The sequence below is a fragment of the Natator depressus genome, chromosome 1 (assembly GCF_965152275.1).
Source record: "Natator depressus isolate rNatDep1 chromosome 1, rNatDep2.hap1, whole genome shotgun sequence".
In the NCBI taxonomy this organism is placed as follows: domain Eukaryota; kingdom Metazoa; phylum Chordata; order Testudines; family Cheloniidae; genus Natator; species Natator depressus.
The window spans coordinates 215116211-215134871 of record NC_134234.1 but is presented as its reverse complement, the minus strand read 5'-3'; the positions used below and the strand labels follow the sequence as shown (position 1 = coordinate 215134871).

At 49.2% G+C, this 18661-nt stretch overlaps 1 protein-coding gene across 1 annotated transcript; it reads left to right on the top strand.

Annotated features, from left to right (window-relative positions):
* Window positions 1–702: 702 nt before the first annotated feature.
* Window positions 703–6183, top strand: LOC141986407 (solute carrier family 2, facilitated glucose transporter member 1-like). Its single transcript, XM_074950881.1, has 3 exons — window positions 703–775; window positions 1577–1779; window positions 6025–6183. Exons 1-3 carry the CDS (start codon window positions 703–705, stop codon window positions 6181–6183), a joined length of 435 nt encoding a protein of 144 aa, XP_074806982.1.
* The last annotated feature ends 12478 nt before the right edge of the window (window positions 6184–18661 follow it).

Genomic DNA, 18661 nt, shown 5'->3' with positions numbered 1-18661 from the left:
GCAGGAGACAAGAGGAAGTTGTGCGTGGTAGAGAAGAGAGACAAGAAGGAAGTATGTGGTGAGAGGAGGTAGCTGGGAGGTAGCTGGCCTCTGAAGTGCAAATTGTGGGAGAGACTGTTACAGAAGAGATGTGCGGTTGTGATTACAGCGAGGCAGTCAGGCAATGTGGCTGTTACTTAGAGAGGGCACCGGGGAGACGGTGTGCTCTTCAGCCCCATCTCTCAGTCTTGGGATCATGACTTTAAGGGGGACTGTGAGAGGCTGGCTGTGGGGTAAGAGGCATCCTGCTCTCACTCTTCTCCTGCTCTGTCTCCATGACTAGGGGGTGGGCACAGGGCAACGGGGTGTATAAGCCAGAAGGAGAAACTTGCTTCCTCCTCCTTCTGCTGCTGCCCCACTCTGCAACTTCCTGCCTAGCCTTTGCTCTGGCCAGAAAGGTGCCCGCTGTAAAGGTGGCATGGTGCTCAGGTGCCTCATCACTCTCATGAAAGGGCCCCGTCCCTGGAGCTTAGCAGAGAACACGTGGGGAGGAAGAAGGAGGTATTGGGGTCAGCCCTGCCTGCTATCCTCATCTCGTCTCTCACCCTTCAGCACCCCCACCAAAACCAGCCAGGGCTTACTTGCCAGGCTCCCAATCCCACAGTCCTCAGTGGCCACAAATGATTATGAGATACAGCTGCTAAGGATTGTGGGAGTGCAGTCATGGCAAGAGACCACAGGGCTTTGGTGCGGAAGGGCCGAGACATCATGTTCCAGTGGCTAGATCAGGAGACTGGTAGCCCCTGGGTACCTGGGGGCAAGCAGTGTCCTCTCAAGGTGAAAGGACGGGTCCATAGGGCTCTGACCTAGTGGTTACAGCAGGATGCAGAAGGATACAGGATACAGCAAAGATGTGGCATTTGGTGGTTAGAGCTGAGGCCAGTGAGACAGTGTGTCTAGTGGCTAGAGTGAAGGAAGTGGGTGGTGCTCATCTAATTGTTAGAGCCCGGCTTAAGGAACGAACATGGCTACTGATCAGAGCAGGGCACAAAAAGAAAGTGCTGGGGAAAGCCAGTTAGTGCAGAAGGAAGTGGGAGGAATTTGTCTGGTAGAAGAAGAGGCAGGCCGGGAGCATGTTTAGGGGTTAGAGAAGGGAACAAGACAGTTCATCCAGTGCCCGGCTAGGGAGAGGGAAGCGGTGACGTATAACGGTCAGAGTAAAGGACTTGGAGGCACTGTGTGTAGAGCTAAGAGCACAAGCAGAGCAGAAGTAGGCTGAGGGCAGGATGTGCTACTACTTAAAGCAGGAAAAAGGATGGAGTGTTGTCTATTGAATAGAGAAGGGACTGGGAACCAGCTCTGCCACAGATTTACTGAGTGAACTTCACTTCAGTTTCCCTTTCTATAACATGGGGAGAACGTGTCTGTCTTGGGGAAGGCTGTGAGACTAACTCCATGAATGTCTGTATAACACCTTCAGCTCTTCAGATCCAAGGGGTAAAGCAATATAATGAATGGCAATGGTGGTTTGCCCGGTGGGGCAGGGCACCGGTGTATTTCAGTCCTTCCCATCTCTCTGCATCTGTGTGCACGCAAGGTGAAGTGCCATGGACAAAGTACTTTCTCATCTTGGCCCTTTTCACCATGCTGGCATTCTATGAGATTGGCCCTGGTCCCGTATCTTGGTACATCACAGCAGAGCTCTTCAGCCAGTCAGCGCGTCCTGTCGCCATGGGGCTCACCAGTAGTTGGAACTGGTTTCATAAATTCATCGTAGCCATGTTCTATCAGACGCTCCTGGTAAGGGATATGGGAAAGGATGGGCATAGGCAGCGAGTTATATGGGACCGTGGTGCCCGTACTCCACCAGTATTCAGAGCATGGGGGCCCGGATCCACCAATGTTAGGGGCCGAGCCTCTCCCCTGGCCTCACCCGCTGCCCCGTGCGCCTCCCCAGGAGTGTCCCTGTGCCTTGGGCAGCGGCTGGCTGCCGCTCCCCGTGCTGCGCTCCCTCGCCGGCCACTGGCTGGCTCCTTTCACGCTGCACCCATCGCGCTGCTCCACTGCTCCCACTCCAAGGGAGTGGGGCGGGCTGAGGCAGCGGCTGCTCTGGCTGCGGTCTGCGGAGGGAGGAGACACGTGGGACGTGATGGCAGCCCACCCCCGGGCCCCAGGGCTGGGCAGTGCATGCAGTGTGGCGCGGGGTTAGTGTGATGCCGGCGGCAGGCCCACTGACAGCAATTCTGGGCCCCAGGGAAGATCAATCAATGGGCCCCCTGCCCCACTCCCTTGGCCGGGGCCACAAGCTCCCCTGCCCAGAGAAGCCCCGAGCGCACGCTCCCCCACCCACTCGGCCAGAGGTGTCCCAGACCGGCCGCAGCCCCGTCCCCCACCTGCCTGGAGGAGCCCCAGGGCATCTGCAGCTGCACTGCACTGACCCAACCTGCTCCGGGGAAAAGCTGCAGTGTCTTTTGATTCAAAGACGCTTTTGATATGCCCCATGCAGGTTCCAGGGCGGCTGAGGCAGCCTTCAGCCAGAGCCCTCATCCCCGCACACCCCAACCCTCTGCTTTAGCCCTGAGCCCCCTCCCACACCCCAAACCCCTCATCTCCAGCCACACCCCAGAGCCCTCACCCCCAGCCAGAGCCCTTGTCCCGCCACATCCTCCACATTGTGCAATATAGGGAAACTGTTAAATGCTTACTCTTTCCAGTCCATTTTTACTTTATTTTTAAAAATATATATCGGCTTACAAGGCAGGTGTTGGGGGGGTGGGACTTGGACCCATTCTGGACACCATCAACAATTATACAAACCTGGTGCCCATGAGGATGGGTGACCTTTGCCGGTTTCCAGTGAGAACTCCAGAGACAGCAAACTATGTTTTCACCACAAAGCACTCAAGCAGTGTCCTCAAACTTGGTATATGCAGCATAGGCGCTGACTTCGCGGGTTCTCTGGGGCTGGAGCACCCACAGGGAAAAATTAGTGGGTACTCTGCACCCACTGGCACCCAAGCTCACCTCCCCACCTCACCTCATCTCCCCTCTGCCTCCTCCTCCTCCCCTGAGCGCACCGTGTCCACGCTCCCCTGCCCACCTCCCAGTGCTTGCCCCCACAAAACAGCTGTTTTGTGGTGTAACAAGCTCGGGGAGGGAGGGCGAGGAGTGGGAACACGGCGCGCTCAGGGGAGGAGGCGGGGAAGAGGTGGGGCAGGGGCGGGATTTGGGGAAGGAGTAGAATAGGGGCAGGGAGGGGGTGGAGTTGAGGCGAGGACTGTGGGGAAGGGGTTGGAATGGGGTTGGAACAGATTTCCACTGGAAAATTCGGTTTCATCTAAATCAAAATGTTTTGTTGGAAAATACAGAGACAAGGTGGGTGAGGTCATATTTTTTATTGAACCAACTTCTTCTGGTGAAAGAGAAGTTTCTCAGTTACACAGAGCTCTTCTCCAGGGGACCAACATAGTTACAACAACACTGCAAACAACAATTCTCAGAAATTCTCGATTTCAGCAATATTTTGGAGGGGAAACTGCCAAAACAAGTAATTTTGAAATTTTTGTTTGATTTAGATAATGCTGAAATGTTCTTTTTAATAATGTCGAAACATTTCCTTTCAACAAAGTATTTATAATTTCATTTCAACTTTTATATTACAATGTATTATTAATGTTAATATTATAATGCTTAGATGTTGATGTTTCTGAATTGAAAGTTTTGAGAATTTCCATTCTGCGACAAATTTCAAAATTTCAACTTTCTTCTTCCAATTTGGAACAAAAACCAATTTCAAAATGTTATAATTTCCCCCGGGACAGAAATTCCATCTCCCAACCAGCTCGACTGGTGAAGACAAGACAGTCTATAGTGTACACACTAATTAGCAAGTCAAGGTAAACCTTAGGCTCCCCTGTAGTCTTTAACTCAACCTGCAGACTCACATGAAAACTACAATCTGCCTTGTCTTCACTAGGATTTTTCCTCATGTTAGCTAACTGGAGTTCAGAATGCAGCCAAAACCAATCATTACAAATTAGAGCTAGAAACTGGGAGATGTAAGACCCAGGAGAAACCTGAGGAAGACTGGCTGCAGTCACTGTGATGGGAGAAACTGAGACATTTCCTGCATCTTTAAATGTCAAGTGCCAGAAAGCTGCTTCCTTGAGCTATGAGAAGCAGGACAGGACTTTCCACTCCGAAGGGAGGCAGGAAAGCACTGTAAAAAAAGTATGTGAGGGCAGGAAAAGGATCACAGTATGGCCAGCTGCCACTGAATCAGAGCTGGATGCTATAAAATCACATTAGCACAGAAAAGGATGCCACGTACACAGGATACCTGATGTATAACTGTCTTTGGCAGCGCTTAGATGCATGCTGATACCAATAAAACTATCAAAATTTACAGAAGGAGAAGCTTTGGGTCTGACTTACCACTGCCTTGCCCCTTGTGTTGTCCTTTACCCCAGTGCAACGTGGATGTGAAATGGGAACAGAATGGTAGCGTTTTATACCCACTTTGCACTGATATAAATGACTGCACAAGGTTAAGGGTGATTGACAAGCAGGCCCTATATTGCTCGTGGCTAATGGAGATTCTCCTTTAGTCCATGTACTCAGACACTGGGCTTTTGGAACAGGAGTGTTTGAGATCTGTCCTGGAGTGGAACAGTGACAACCACCAAGTTCTAAGTGGCCAGAGGTTTGTTATTGTATACAACCATTACCACTGTGAAACCGGCCCTAGAAACAGGTATGGGGTGGGGGGCTCATCATTCCCTTGGAAGCATAAATGTGCACAGGGAGAAAGATCTGCCCCAAATGTGCATGGCAACAAAGTAGGGCATGTTGTACCCAATCATGCCCTGTGAATGTGGCTCACAGCTGAGCTCCAGGCCTGGGCAAGGAGGCAGGAATGGATCTGAGGAACCAGACAGTGCCACAGTCCCCCTGATGGCAGGCTTGTTGCAGGCCAAGCACTGATCCCAGTCTGGGACACAGACACAGGAGCACTGTGCCCTGGGAGGTGTGGTCAGCTGGCATGGGATGCTCAGGGGCCTGGCCACTATACGAGAAAGGAGTGAGTCCAACTGAGATACTACTGAATGGGCTGGTATAGCACAGGCCATGCCCCTGTCCTGCCAGCCACCTTCTCCTTGCAACTGGGGTGTGGATCCCAGCAGCCACTGAGCCCTGGCTGTGGACCCTGCTTGGTGAGTGAAGCAAGTCCTGAGCACAGCCATACCCAACAGCCATACAGGCCATACCCTGATAGGCTTCTGTGCCAGAGGGGTCACTGGCCTGAAGGCCCCATTGCTCTTTATTTCTAAAGCACTTGTGACCTGCTTTAATGTGTGTGTAATGTAGTGCCCCAGGGTAGGGTGTCAGCAGCAGGTAGGGTGACCAGGTAGCAAGTGTAAAAAATCGGGACGGGGTGGGGGGTAATAGGAGCCTATATAAGAAAAAGCCCCCCAAATCGGGACTGTCCCTATAAAATCGGGACATCTGGTCTCCCTAGCGGCAGGGACTGAACCTGGATCTCTAGATCATAATACGTGAGCTTCTACTGCTTGATCTAAAAGAGAGAAGGCTATATAGGCAGCTCATCCACTTCAGCCTGAGGCCCAGTCACCACTAGAGGGAAACAGAGAGCCACAGTGAATGGGTTACATGCAGTTTCCTCCCCCTGGAGTCGTATGCTGGGGCTGGGGCTGGGTGTGCACTCCCCAGGCTTGTAGAGCCAGGTCCACCCTGGAATGCCTGTCCCTACGCTCCATAGGAGCCAGCAGTGCTCCTGCAAAGATTATAGGGCCCCTGATGTACTGTGCCTACTTTTGCAGCACTTGAAACCCTTGCCCTCCCGGTGCTAATAAAGGTACTGACACTGAGAGAAAAAAGCGAGAGAGGGAGAAGGCATAGAGAATAAAGCAATGGAGAGTTAAGTAGACTACAGCACCCTCTTACTCCCTTCCGTTCCTTTCGTGTCCCAGGGGCCTGGGGATGTGTGGTACCTTGCTAACCTGCTCTCCTCCCTTCCCTTCCTAGCACCTGGTGGGCCCCTATGTCTTCCTGCTCTTCACAGGCTTCCTGCTGATGGCCGTTCTCTACACCTACTTCCGAGTGCCGGAGACCAGGGGCCGCACCTTTGAAGAGGAAGCCGCCGAGTTCCGCGAGGCTGATGCCATCCTCACCAGCCGCTTTTAGCGGGTGGGACAGATGGACCAAGAGGGCCCATCTTGAAGAGCCTGGCAGACATGGCCTCTGCAGCCTCACTCCTGTCCTATCCCCCCAGTCACAGCCCTTCCTACTGCCCGCTGCAGGTTTCCACATTTTTACCGTCCCCCAATAACTCCTTTACACCTCCCTCTGCCACCTCCCTGGGGCAGCTTTACATACACATAGTACAAGGAGCCATGGTTCTAGAGCAGTGGCTCCTTACAGGCCCCCAGCTCCCTCAAAGCATTGGGAACAGAATGGAGGGCAAGAGGGAATTCACATCCCAGCTCCTCATCTGCCACTCTAGTGTGGTGCGGTCCCTGCCCATTCCACCCCTGGACCTCCCCCCATTTCTTCCCCTTCTCTCACTCCTACCCGCTCCACAAATTCCCTCCCCCAGCCTCTCATCCTGAAATCCCCCTACCCTGCCGAACACCCCTCCCAACCTCTCTGGAGCGCCTAACTCCTACATTCACCCCATGCCCTTGGGGTTCCCCTTTCCCTTCTCCATGTTGCCCCACCACCAACCACTATTTCCTCGCCCCCTCCCTGAGCTCCAACCCACTTCTCTTGCTCAGTCCCTGCCTTCTTGATCCCCCACTTCCATCCTTTTCTGATCTCCTTTATTCCCACTCCCTTTCCCCATCCTCAGTTTCTCTTCAGGCCTAGGAAGTGGCTGGGATGAAAATGCCAGGGGGAGGCTGTGTGCAAACAGCTCAGGGGTTTCAGAACGCACACAGTGGCGTGACATTGACACTGCATGGGTTACTAGGGAATGGCGTGAATCCCTCTTCTCCCCTCCCCTTTCCCCCCAAATTGTGTCCATGGATTTCTCTGTCCTAGGGGAGGTCGTGGAGGGCAAGAGTGTGTCCCCTTGTAGCCCATGCCAAGCCCTGTGCTGCTGGGTGACTACAATAGAGAGGATCCTCTTGCTGTAATTCCCTCATGCTTAGAGTGCCCTGGGCTGGCTGGAGATGGTGGGTGCGGTGGCCCTGCCGTTGTATTTACTATGTTAAATGGGGAAATGAGCTGACATTAAAGATTGTTTTAATCTGGGTATGAAGCAGTGTGCTGGGGTGGCACCTGGAGGACAGAGGGGTGCATTACATGGGTGTGGCCCCTGTGCAAAACTCCAGGCTGTTCTCTATTTTGAAAAGATGCAGTGGGTGGTGAATGGTGATGTGACTGCCAGGGGAGGTGTTCTCCATAAAGACCCCCAGGGACTGACCTGTGTTTACAGGTGAGGAGAATTCCAGGGCTGTGTTTGCTGTGGAGATCCCAGCTGATATACCCCTACTGCAGATCCACACACAGATATGCTTATTCTTCAACAAACAACATGGTATTTCTTCATTTTTGTTCAAATAAAGGTATACTTTTTGAAATCCTCAACTTGTTGTTCCTCCACCTTGAGAGCCTTGCGTACTCCTAGCATGGTCCATGTTAGCAGGCTCTTAGCCAAAGTCAGCATAATTAGTCTCTCCTCATAAATAATCCCCTTTTGGGCTATGGTTCAGTTTTGTTGCTTTTCTCTGAACTCTCTCCAGTTTGTCTAGTAGTGGGGTGCTTGGAGCTGAACATCACATTCCAGAGGCACTCACACCAGAGCTAGATGGAGGGGGGCTTAGCCCCTCCTCTGCGTTGGCCTGTGTGTATGCCACCCAAACCTGCACTGGCATTAAGCAGCCATATGCCACTCGAAACACATCTAATTTGCTCACAACTCTTGCCTTTCAGCATCCTGGCTTCCTAGGTTTCTCCTTCCCATTGAGTATTTTGTAGGTGAGTACCATATCCCACATCCTTCTCTGTCTTGGTTTGGCCCAGCTACAGATATTTAGCTCTTAATTTTTTTTCCTCTCATGGATCTTGAATCCATCCCCTCAAAGTGCAGTGCTACACTGAAAAGTGACTATCTACACCTGGCCCTAAATTTAGCAGCTCTGCTCCCTGTGTGGATTCAGCGCGAGAGCCACTGGCTTTAGTGACAAGTGTGTTTTTGGACAGCTTTCTGTTGCCTGTTTGCTCTGCAGAGCCAACACAGCTCAGAGAGAGGAAGCTGTGGGCCATTAACGGAATTGTTTACTAGGTTCCAATCTGTGACACCCCTTCGCATCCATTGGGGACACTGGAGTTTCACAAGTATCCCAGAGGCCACTGATTGCCCTGCGGAATCCTTATTGCTGGTGGTGACATGTGAGAAGGCAAGAGGCTAGTTTGACTTTCAGGCCAGGTCTACGCTTTGCCAGTACAGCCCTGTTGGTCAGGGGTGTGATCCCCAATCAAGCCAACTGTGCTAGCAAAAGCCACTAGTGGACCAGCAAATGTGTGCTTTTACTGGTATAGCTTGCTTCACAGGTGGGGGTGATTTTGCAATACCAGTACTAAGCTATAGCTACCTCCAGCCTAGGAGCACTTCGTGGCTGTAGTGTACTGGTATTCCTACACTGGTGAAGCACTCCTAGCATAGACACAGCCTCAGGCTTGTCTAGGTTACAAAACTGTACTGCATTTGAACAAGGTTATGAAGAACTAAATTAGCTAAAGTGATGCTGAACCCAATTTACCTTGATCTGAGCTGATTACAAACTGGTGGTTAGCACAGCGTCAGCTAACTTGATTCTCTCTTCCTGGGTTCTCGCAGGATTTTGTAGTGTGGCAAACCCTCAGAGTCTAGGCTGGCGGTAAGAAAAATCCCCCTTTAACTGTAAATGTAGCACTAGATACAAATGCCACTGGAAGACCATAACCACGGGATCCTATTATTCTGTCTTTACAGTCCCTTGGCAGAGAAGAACTGCCCTCTAATAGTGTTTGTTGATCCTTTCTGAGCTCCTTTATTCAAGCAATGCCCAGAAAATTGAACACCGTTCTCTTTGTGTGACCTCACCGCAGCTGTGCATAATCTCACCCCTTCGTTCTGAGATGGCCTCCTTCTGCCTATGGGGCCTGATGTTTTTTCCTAACTGTAGCTGCAGCACTTACTGTATAACCTTGGGCAAGTCATTTAGCCTCTTTATGCCTCAATTGCCTTCAATCTGTAAAATGGGGATAATTATGTTTATTTTGGTCACGTGCTTTGAGATCTATTGATGACAGCTACACAAGTGTAAAGTATTATTGCTGTTTCTTTAATTAGATTTATAATTATCATTTGCAAACACATATCTATTTTGCTGTCCACGCTCTAGGTCTCTTTCACCATCACTGCTTTCTAGAGATCTCCCTCCCATTGAGCAGCTGTGTTTGGGATTATTTCCCCCCAGATGTATTAGCTGTTGTTTTCCCCAGCTGAATCTGGTGTTATTTTCAGCCCCATCCCTTGTCTTTCTGCATCCCTTTTTGTATTATTTCTTTGTGCTGCCTGGTATTTACAATACCCTCCTACTTTAGTAGCATCTGTGAATTACACAGCTCTGGAATTGTGATTCCTCTGTGTATACAGCACCCCAGAATCACATGGGCTTTTGTGCTGTTGTTGTTGTTGTTGCCAATTGAACATGACACTGGAAGGAGAGAGAGGCTGGGAAAAATGCTCTGATGATTTGACCTTGGGGCATTGAGATTTGCTCCTTTGATATCAGATCAGAGCCCTGCTATGTGAGCAGGAGACATCATTCCTAGCACATTTGGTCTGGGGGACTCCCAGATACCAGAGTTGGCAACTGAAACAGGGGAGGGAGCCTAGCACACCACATTCTTCTCTCACTCTTAAATATGTGAAGGTGTTGGGGGGATTTGATCCACCAGGGCTTGTTAACCCTCAGGATACACTTGTCTGCAATACACTGAATGGAGGAACTGTGAGGCTGGTCTCAGACCACCCCACTCTTTCCTCAAGAGACCCCCCTTATCTTATCACTCCAGAAGTGCCTCAGCATGACTTCCCTTCTCCCTCCTCTTAGCTCCCTCACTCTGCTTTTCAGTTTCTGCCTGAACTGCATGCCTGATCTTCCTTAACCCTCGCCCCCATTCTTTGCACTAGCAGCCTGGTGCCCCTCTCTGACATGCCCCCCTTGCCAGATGGTCTGGAGGCAGGAGAAGTGAGGAGCATGGTGGGTGTCTAATAACAGGAAAGTGAAAAGTGTGGGGAGCATATCGTGGTGCTCAGCTACCATGGGCAAAAGCCAGATTAGTGGGATAAAGCAGTCAGTGAGGTAGCCAGAAGGTGAGTAGCATGAAGAGCATATGTGGGGATCTTGTGTTTGAACGGCCAGTCGAGGTTTTCAGAAATAGAGAAGTGGGTTATTTAGGAAGTGCACAGAGACCAGGGAGGGTAGAACAAGGGGGAGAGCTGGGGAGAGTTCAAGCCTTGGGAGGTGCCTGCTGCCATTTGGAGAGGGTTTCCAAAACAGCAGCGAAATGAGTCATACCAGGATCAGGGAGGGTCTCCAGCTGTGGAGAGAAGCTGGGTTGAGAGCATAAGGTGACTGACTCACCCTTTAGCTGCTGGCCACCATTCCCGGTCCACTAGTGTCCCCTCCCCAAACAACCTGCCAAACCCCTAATCACAGCTCATTTGCAGGTTCCACTGAGCTGTGCATTTCCCACAGAGCTGAGTTCAGAGGTTCCCTGGGCCTTTCATGTCTTCTCCATGGCAGTTTTCTCTTAATGAAGAAGAAAAGTGGTTGGTTGGGGTTTGGCAATAAGAACACTTCACAGGTATCCTGCCCTGCCCTTCTTCAAAGACCTTTCAAAGCATCACACCCCACCCCACTGCCCCAACCCCCTCCTCCCTTCCCAAAGAGAAAGACACCGGATTCTTTTCACTGTGGGAACTGATCCAAGTGTGATTCACGCAGAGGGTGTAGTCTTGGTTTGGGCCAAATACTATTAACTCTTAACTGAGACAAAGATTTCAAATCACTTAACCAAGGATGAGCATTTTATCCTCCCCATGTTACAAATAGGGAAACTGAGGCACAGGGCGGGGAAGTGACTTGTCAAGGTCACATGGTGTGTCAGTAGTACGGCTGAGAACAGAACCCAGGTCTCCTGACTCGGCTGCCGCTACATGAGGGATTTTCTGAATTTCTCCCACTACTGGTGTAAGGCCTTGCCTATGCTAGGAAATAGCATTCAACTGGTGCTGACCTGGAATTACCTTTAAATTGTGCTTCCGCTAAACCAGCTGCTGGCAACTAATTGCTGAAGGGGTGCTATGTCCGGGGCTAGACAGGGCCTTGAACTGGAGCAGCTCCACTGGAGCTAACTGCAGTGAGAGCATGTGGGTAGACCAGCTTCTGGCATTTTTAACCACTGTACTGTCTCACCCTGCCTTGTTTACATTAGGCTTGTCAAACATGTATGCACTTTTATTCTAGTCTAGGCAAGGCCAGAGGGGCCAGCTATGAATTTATGGATCAGTGCTTTCTCAAAGGCGGGGCATGTGCTTGGCCCTACCTATACCCTAATCCTTTATTACGAGAGGATTTTCAGCAAAGCCAGGAAGAAAGAACAGCAATGGACAAGCAAAGCATCTTGAAAGGTAATCTACTAGTTGTTTTATTTTAAAGGCAGAGCTGCTGCAAGGAAGTGTGAGAGGAATGCTCAATAAACACCAAACAGTGACCAAGCATGGTTAGACAGAGATCGTGAAAAGAAAAGAAAATGACCACTACAACCCATACAGTGACACTGAAAAGTGCCCTCCGGATAGCAAAGCTTTTCAAGGCAATGGTGTGAGCTCTTTCTCTTTTGGACTGTTGGGTTTCTGCATAGTCCAGATGGTTCAGATTCCTTTGTTTCTCTTCAGGAACTCCACACAAGAGGTTTGCTGGGGTCCTTAGTTCATGCCCAAACACGAGGAGTTCCGGGGTACACTTTGTACTCTCATTGAGTGCTGTTCTATAAGCCATCAAAAGGAACAGGACATGCTGGTCCCAGGACCTTTCATGCTGTTCTACAATGGTAGCCAGGCCAACCTCCAGAGCCTATTGATCATTGAGTGGTGAGGACACTAACCTAGACCTTAAAAGTCCTAGATTCAATTCCTGGCTCTGCTTCAGACTTCCTCTGTGACCTCAGGCAACTCACTTAGCCTCTCTGTGCTTCAGTTCTCCATCTGTACAAAGGGGATAATAGCTGTGCCCTACCTCACAGAGGCATGGTGAGGATACAGGCATTAAATATCATGAAGCACTTTGAGATCTACTGATGAAAAAGCACTGTCGAAGAGCTAAGTATTAGTCTTCCATATATTACTACTAATGAAAGGATCTCAAAGCACTTTACAAACATAGCTCAGACTCAGGTCCCCCATTCTACAGATGGGGAACATGAGGTATAGGGAGGTGAATTCAAACTGACCCAGCAAGTCAGGGAATCAGACCCTGACCCCCAGAGTTTACAGACCTCTGTAACCATTCAACATTGCTGCCTCACAACATTCAATAAGGAACTACAGAGGTGAAGTGGCCTCCCAGCCCTTTGCTATGAATGCTTTATTTGTTCAGTTCAATACAAAGGTAAGTAAACAGGTTTGTTGCTGATTAACCACATCATTTGGGAACTTTTTCAAAGTACATTCCAAGGCTTTGGGCCTGCACTGGAGTAGAAGCCCAAACTGCTATTGTCATCAACAAGAGTGGCCTCTTTACATGTGTTAGACAGGGACAGTGCATGTTTTTTCAGCCTCACCCAGCTCACGAATGGCTGAAGGGATTTTGTTCAATCCTTCAAAAAATCTCCTGTCAGAAAGCAAGCCCAGAAAATATCAAGCCCCCCAGAAGAATGTTACTGGACAGCTGTGAGCATCTGAAAGGAGTAGAAAGGGTTTTGCAGCCATAGAGTAATTAACCATAACATATAGCCACTGTCTGGCACCCACCCCAACAATGAAAAGCCTTCTGCTAATCCCTCGGTGACTTTAGCCCCTCTGTGCTTCAGTTTCTCTACCTATAAGGCTGGGATAATACTTCCAGCCATCTGAACCTTGGCAGTTTTGGGTCATAGAGATATTCATCTGAATATTTGCTCCGGGTAGGTCCCTTCCCCTTCCTGAATTTCATGTTGAGTTAGGGGTTTGAAGTAAACCTGAAATTCAGAGCAAAACTCGACTACCAGGGAGAATAACTCTGGACAATCCTAACGGAAATGCAGCATTAAATATTAATAATCTTCATGCGCTGTAATAAAAGTATGTCACCACTTCCCTCCGAGGCATAGAATTAGAGCCGCTCATCTCTCTGTGTTATAGGACCCGCACTGCTCATGGAGATTCTCCTTTAGCTGAAGTGTTTGGTTTGGAGCCTCTGTTTTTGTAGGATTCAGAGTAACAGCCGTGTTAGTCTGTATTCGCAAAAAGAAAAGGAGTACTTGTGGCACCTTAGAGACTAACCAATTTATTTGAGCATGAGCTTTCGTGAGCTACAGCTCACTTCATCGGATGCATACTGCGTTTTTGTAGGAGGAGCTGAGTTCTGTTCCCTCTGTCTCTGTGATGACAGCAGCAGTTCACACTTACACATCACCTTTTCTTCAAAGATCTCAAAGCACTTTCTGAGCATTAACTCAATTAGCCCTCTCAGCCCATCTGGCAAGCAGGTCTGTATAATTAGAGCAGGGTGACATTTTTGTTACAGCCCCTGAAACTGGTCTGGTTTCACGCTTGCTTCATAATAATAATAGGTTTCAGAGTAACAGTCGTGTTAGTCTATATTCGCAAAAAGAAAAGGAGGACTTGTGGCACCTTAGAGACTAACCAATTTATTTGAGCATGAGCTTTCGTGAGCTACAGCTCACTTCATTGCATCCGATGAAGTGAGCTGTAGCTCATGAAAGCTCATGCTCAAATAAATTGATTAGTCTCTAAGGTGCCATAATAATAATAGTACTTTATGTGTCTAGAGTATTTTTTTCACTTCAAGCTGCTTTACAAACAATAACTAATCTGCTCAATGCAGTTACAAACGTCACCGTTTGGAGCGAATCTTGGCTCAGTTTAGAGCTAGCCCTGGCCTGGCTGCAGTGATTTTGAGCTCAGTGCTCTGACTGAGTTTCAGACGAGCCAAAGTCCTGCATCACAGAAGTCAGAACCCAAAGCCCCGTGAATATGGCCTAACTTGAAGCAAACTCAACCCCTAGGCCCACTGGGGACCAATCCTGGGCTCAATATCTAGCAAACCCGGGCATGGTTCAATCAAACCCAGGCCTGGATCAGAACAAAGGTTTGGCCCATTCTGAGCTGAACTTGTGCCCAGTTTGGAGTGAACCTGAACCCAGGCCTAGTGTTCAGCAAGCCAAAGTGTAGTGTTCAGTGAAACTGGTTCCAACTTGGTGAGATACTCGACTTAGATGTGTGGTTTTGCATTTAAACCATTGTGGGGATGGGGGGGAGCCTATTGTGTTACTTCCCCTTTGCCATTTGGTCCCCTTCTCCCTCCCTCCCCCGTTGAGCTGACTCATTCTCTGCTCTGCTGGACTTTCTGCCTGTCCTGACAGTTCCAGTTCCACTGGTGGTTCTAGTCCCAAGGGCAGCTCCTGTTTCCTCTCCCTTCTTACGTATCCGTAGTTTCTAGTACAGGCTGCTGGGCTGGTTTTCTACTGGCCTGTAGGCACTTTGCACTGAAGAACTTGGACATCTGAAGAAGTATCTGGAAACAAGGAGAGCCAGCACCAATGCCCAGATCGTCAAAGGTATTTAGGCTCCTAACTGGAAGGATCTGGGCCCAACTGACCGGCCAGCTCAACTCAGACCACCAGAAAGTGCTCTGAGGCTACAGACCCCATAGCTCTGGAGCCAATGTCTCTGGGTTTTGTCTAGTTTTACTGTGGGTTCAAATGAGTCTATTGATAAGTTTCAGAGGAGCAGCCGTGTTAGTCTGTATTCGCAAAAAGAAAAGGAGGACTTGTGGCACCTTAGAGACTAACCAATTTATTTGAGCAGAAGCTTTCGTGAGCTACAGCTCACTTCAGCTGTAGCTCACGAAAGCTTCTGCTCAAATAAATTTGTTAGTCTCTAAGGTGCCACAAGTCCTCCTTTTCTATTGATAAGGCTTCTAATACTTTCTTGGGGATATTTTCTCACGGTCTGCTATATGTTTTTTTCTTCCTTACCCATACCGACAGTCAGTCTAACATTAACATCTAAATATTTCAGTGGCTAGTAGGTGTGTGTGTATGGATACAGACCATTGCCCTCAACTGGATGGAATCAGAATTGCTCAGCTGTGTGACATAGGCCCTATACTTCTCAGAGAAAATTGGAGATTCTCCTCTAGCTCAGGTGGCCTGAGGCTTGTTTTGTTTATATTTTGGTTTGTGTGTGTATGGGGGGGGGGGGGGGGGGATGTGGATCTGGAGGATCTGAATTCTAGCTCTCAGAACTGTGTGAAGTTATTCTGGGGTGCAGCACCATGACAATCATGATGTGAACCTCAAGGTGGATGTACAGCTGTTAAATTATGTTCAGCAGAGCCACGTTCTGGTTGCAGCATTTTGAATTTCCATCACTTTTGTGCATTTAAAATTTCAAGTGAAAACCTGCACCCAACATTTTTATGTGCGCTGCACTTCCCCCCCCCCCATTACACTTCATTTTTAAGATTGCATTTATGTATTGCCCTAATTTAAGATTACATTTATTTATTGCATTTATTGCATTGTTTATTTTACGACTTACACAATGCACCGGAACAACATTTCAAACCACGCGTACAATTTAATAAGTGTCAGAGTAAACAAACTACAACCCAACCATTAGTTTTTTACGAAAAGAAAAGGAGTACTTGTGGTTAGTCTCTAAGGTGCCACAAGTACTCCTTTTCTTTTCGCGAATACAGACTAACACGCCTGCTACTCTGAAACCTGTCATTAGTTTTTTACACGCACTTTACTCTTGGGAGGGCGGGGGGAGCTGATGGCCTGTAGACTATGCCCTGGGGGATGAGAATCAGGCTGCAATGAAGCAGCAGAGGATGTAAATTCCAAACTTAATGAAAATCCCGGCTGTCAGGCCTCAGATATTCGTGGCGTCATTTTCAAAGGCACTGAGCACCCTTTACTTCCATGCTTGGCCCCTTTGAAAAGTTGATCACTAGGGATTGTCAGTTCTAGTGTCTCAGGTGATCTCAATTGTCTTGGAAGCAGTTGGGCAGAGAGCTGGGGCTGTCATCAGGGAGCCAGAACCCAAAACTTAAAGACGCAAAGACTGCAAATTGCATAGGAAGCTAGCGCAGTCTGTGGAGAACTGGAATAATGTGCTTTCTTCCATCAATGCCTCTAAACAAGCAGGCACTTGTATTCTTCTCCAGCTGTCGCTTGGAAGAGGTCTTCCAAGCATCATGTAAGAATCAGCTTTGGAGGTGACAAAGGCCTGGATGACAGTGGCAAGATGGATGACAGAGGAAAGGCCTAAAAGAAGTGCTTCTCATCTCCAGTGCCACCTGGGAAGTCAGGAGCCTCCTTGACAAATGGTGGGCCAACCCCCTCCCTCTGGGGCAGGTATTGTTGCTGCTACCTTCCCGCATCATACCTAACTGGTCTGGACTGAGCGGTCTCAGCCAAAGTGTTCTCACCCATGTCCCAGTTTCAGCCAGACCTTGGGAAAACAGAGCAACTGCACCACCCAGCTCTGATGAAGAGATGAACTTTGTACTGATGGCACCCCAGCTCTCACCATCCCCCACCATCCCCCACGTCCATGTGGCACAGGAGAGGTAAGGGAAGGCAGCCCACAGAGACCTGATGAGCAGTTATCCCACACAGACAATAATAGCGCTTTGCTCTTACAGAGGGGTTTTCATAGAGAGATCTTGCAGCACATTACAAGAAGTAGCGTTGTCCCCATTTTATAGATGGGGAAACTGAGGCCGAATGATTCACCCCCAGGGCACGCAGCAAGTCAGTGGATGAGCAGTGGTTAAAACCTTGGGCTTCTGACATCCAGCCATTTATGGGTCCTCGTCTTTGAAACATGACAATGCTTTGACTGACTCACTCACTAATGTTTGTAAAATGCTTTGAGATCCTCAGAAGATCAAGAGGATCTGAATACACTTTACGAACATTAGTGGCAGCTTCCCAATGCCCCTGTGGCTTAGGTTACTAGCATTATATCTTCCTACCTCTGGGGAAGACCAAAACAGAGAGGTGAAATGACCTGAACAAGCTCCCAGAGCAAATCACTGGCAGAATCACGAAAAGGAAGAAGGTCTCCTGACGTGCTGGTCTGTGGGTGAACTACAGGACTCTCTTGCCTGTGATTATTTCATGACTGCTTTTGTAGGTGCTCATTCCCTTAGCCTCTGGGTGTGCAATATACTGGTAAATGAAATGCCACAATGCATTACATGAGGCTGGCCATAAGAGAGGACACAAGCTGCCCCTGTCCTTGGATCACCTCATCCAACCTTGAATAGTCCAGCAACAGTCTGCAGCCAAGAAAGTGCTTAACTACACAGAAGTGTCTCTGAAGGAGAAAGAAAAGGAGTACTTGTGACACCTTAGAGACTAACAAATTGTTAGTCTGTAAGGTGCCACAAGTCCTCCTTTTCTTTTTGCGAATACAGACTAACACGGCTGCTACACTGAAATCTGAAGGAGGGGTGACTACTACAGCCAGGGATCCCTGCCCCTACAGCTCCCCATCCTGCCCCTCTCCCCGACAGGTTGTATCTCTAGCTCCCAGCACAATGATACCAAAAAAATGCCTCATTCATTCATATGTGAGCGGAGAGCACATGTGGAGAGCGGCCTGCTCTACAAAATTGGATCTGGGGCCTGATATGAACTTCCCCTAAGTTGAGGGCTTCAGTTTAGCACCTGGCACTGGGAGACGGGCTAGGCCCCTTCCTGGCACTTCTCAGCTGGCCCCATCAAATTCCTATCAAATTGGAAATTTTATTTGAAAGAAGAAAAAAACACCCCAATGGGTTCCAGCCCCTTGGGCCTGATTCACTGTTGTCCTGCCACCTGCGTTGTCACTTCCCCCAGCGCAGAGGGTATCGAGGGCCACCATTCTGCCTTGGTAGCATTTTATCCTGCGCTGGTGTCATTGTGTCTACAAGCTGCAGGACAGCCGGGAATCAAGCCCTCTGCTTGCAAACCCCCTTTGGAATGGGCTTCGGTGTGCCCCATTATAGAGCTATGGGCCAGGGGTGAAGTTCACCTCCAGAACCAAACGCCCATGGATTTGGAAGTAGGGAGGAGGGTTGGCTGGGGCTGTGAGCATTTCTCCTCTATGGCCTCCTTTCTGGGATGATTTTTACACACACAGGGCTTGAGCCAGAGCCCAGTGGAGTCAGTGGGAGGCTTTACCTTGACTTCCCTGGGCTATGGACCCATGCAGGGGTGGACTGTAGAATGCCAGGAATTCAGGGAGACATTTTTTAATCCTGATGCCACCATGTGTCACTTTCCTCCCCCACCCCCTCCTTCTCTCACACCGTTCCCTCCCCACCAATCAACCCTCTTTAACATGACAATGTGCACTGAAGACCTGGCTGATGCAGGATATTGTACTCCT

Excerpts from the sequence above, each read along its gene's own strand:
- LOC141986407 (XM_074950881.1), top strand. The coding sequence starts at position 703 with ATGGCAAGAGACCACAGGGCTTTGGTGCGGAAGGGCCGAGACATCATG. Across the intron at positions 776-1,576 it reads GTGGCTAGATCAGGAGACTG|GTGAAGTGCCATGGACAAAG; the intron begins GTAGCCCCTGGG and ends TGTGCACGCAAG. Across the intron at positions 1,780-6,024 it reads TGTTCTATCAGACGCTCCTG|CACCTGGTGGGCCCCTATGT; the intron begins GTAAGGGATATG and ends TTCCCTTCCTAG.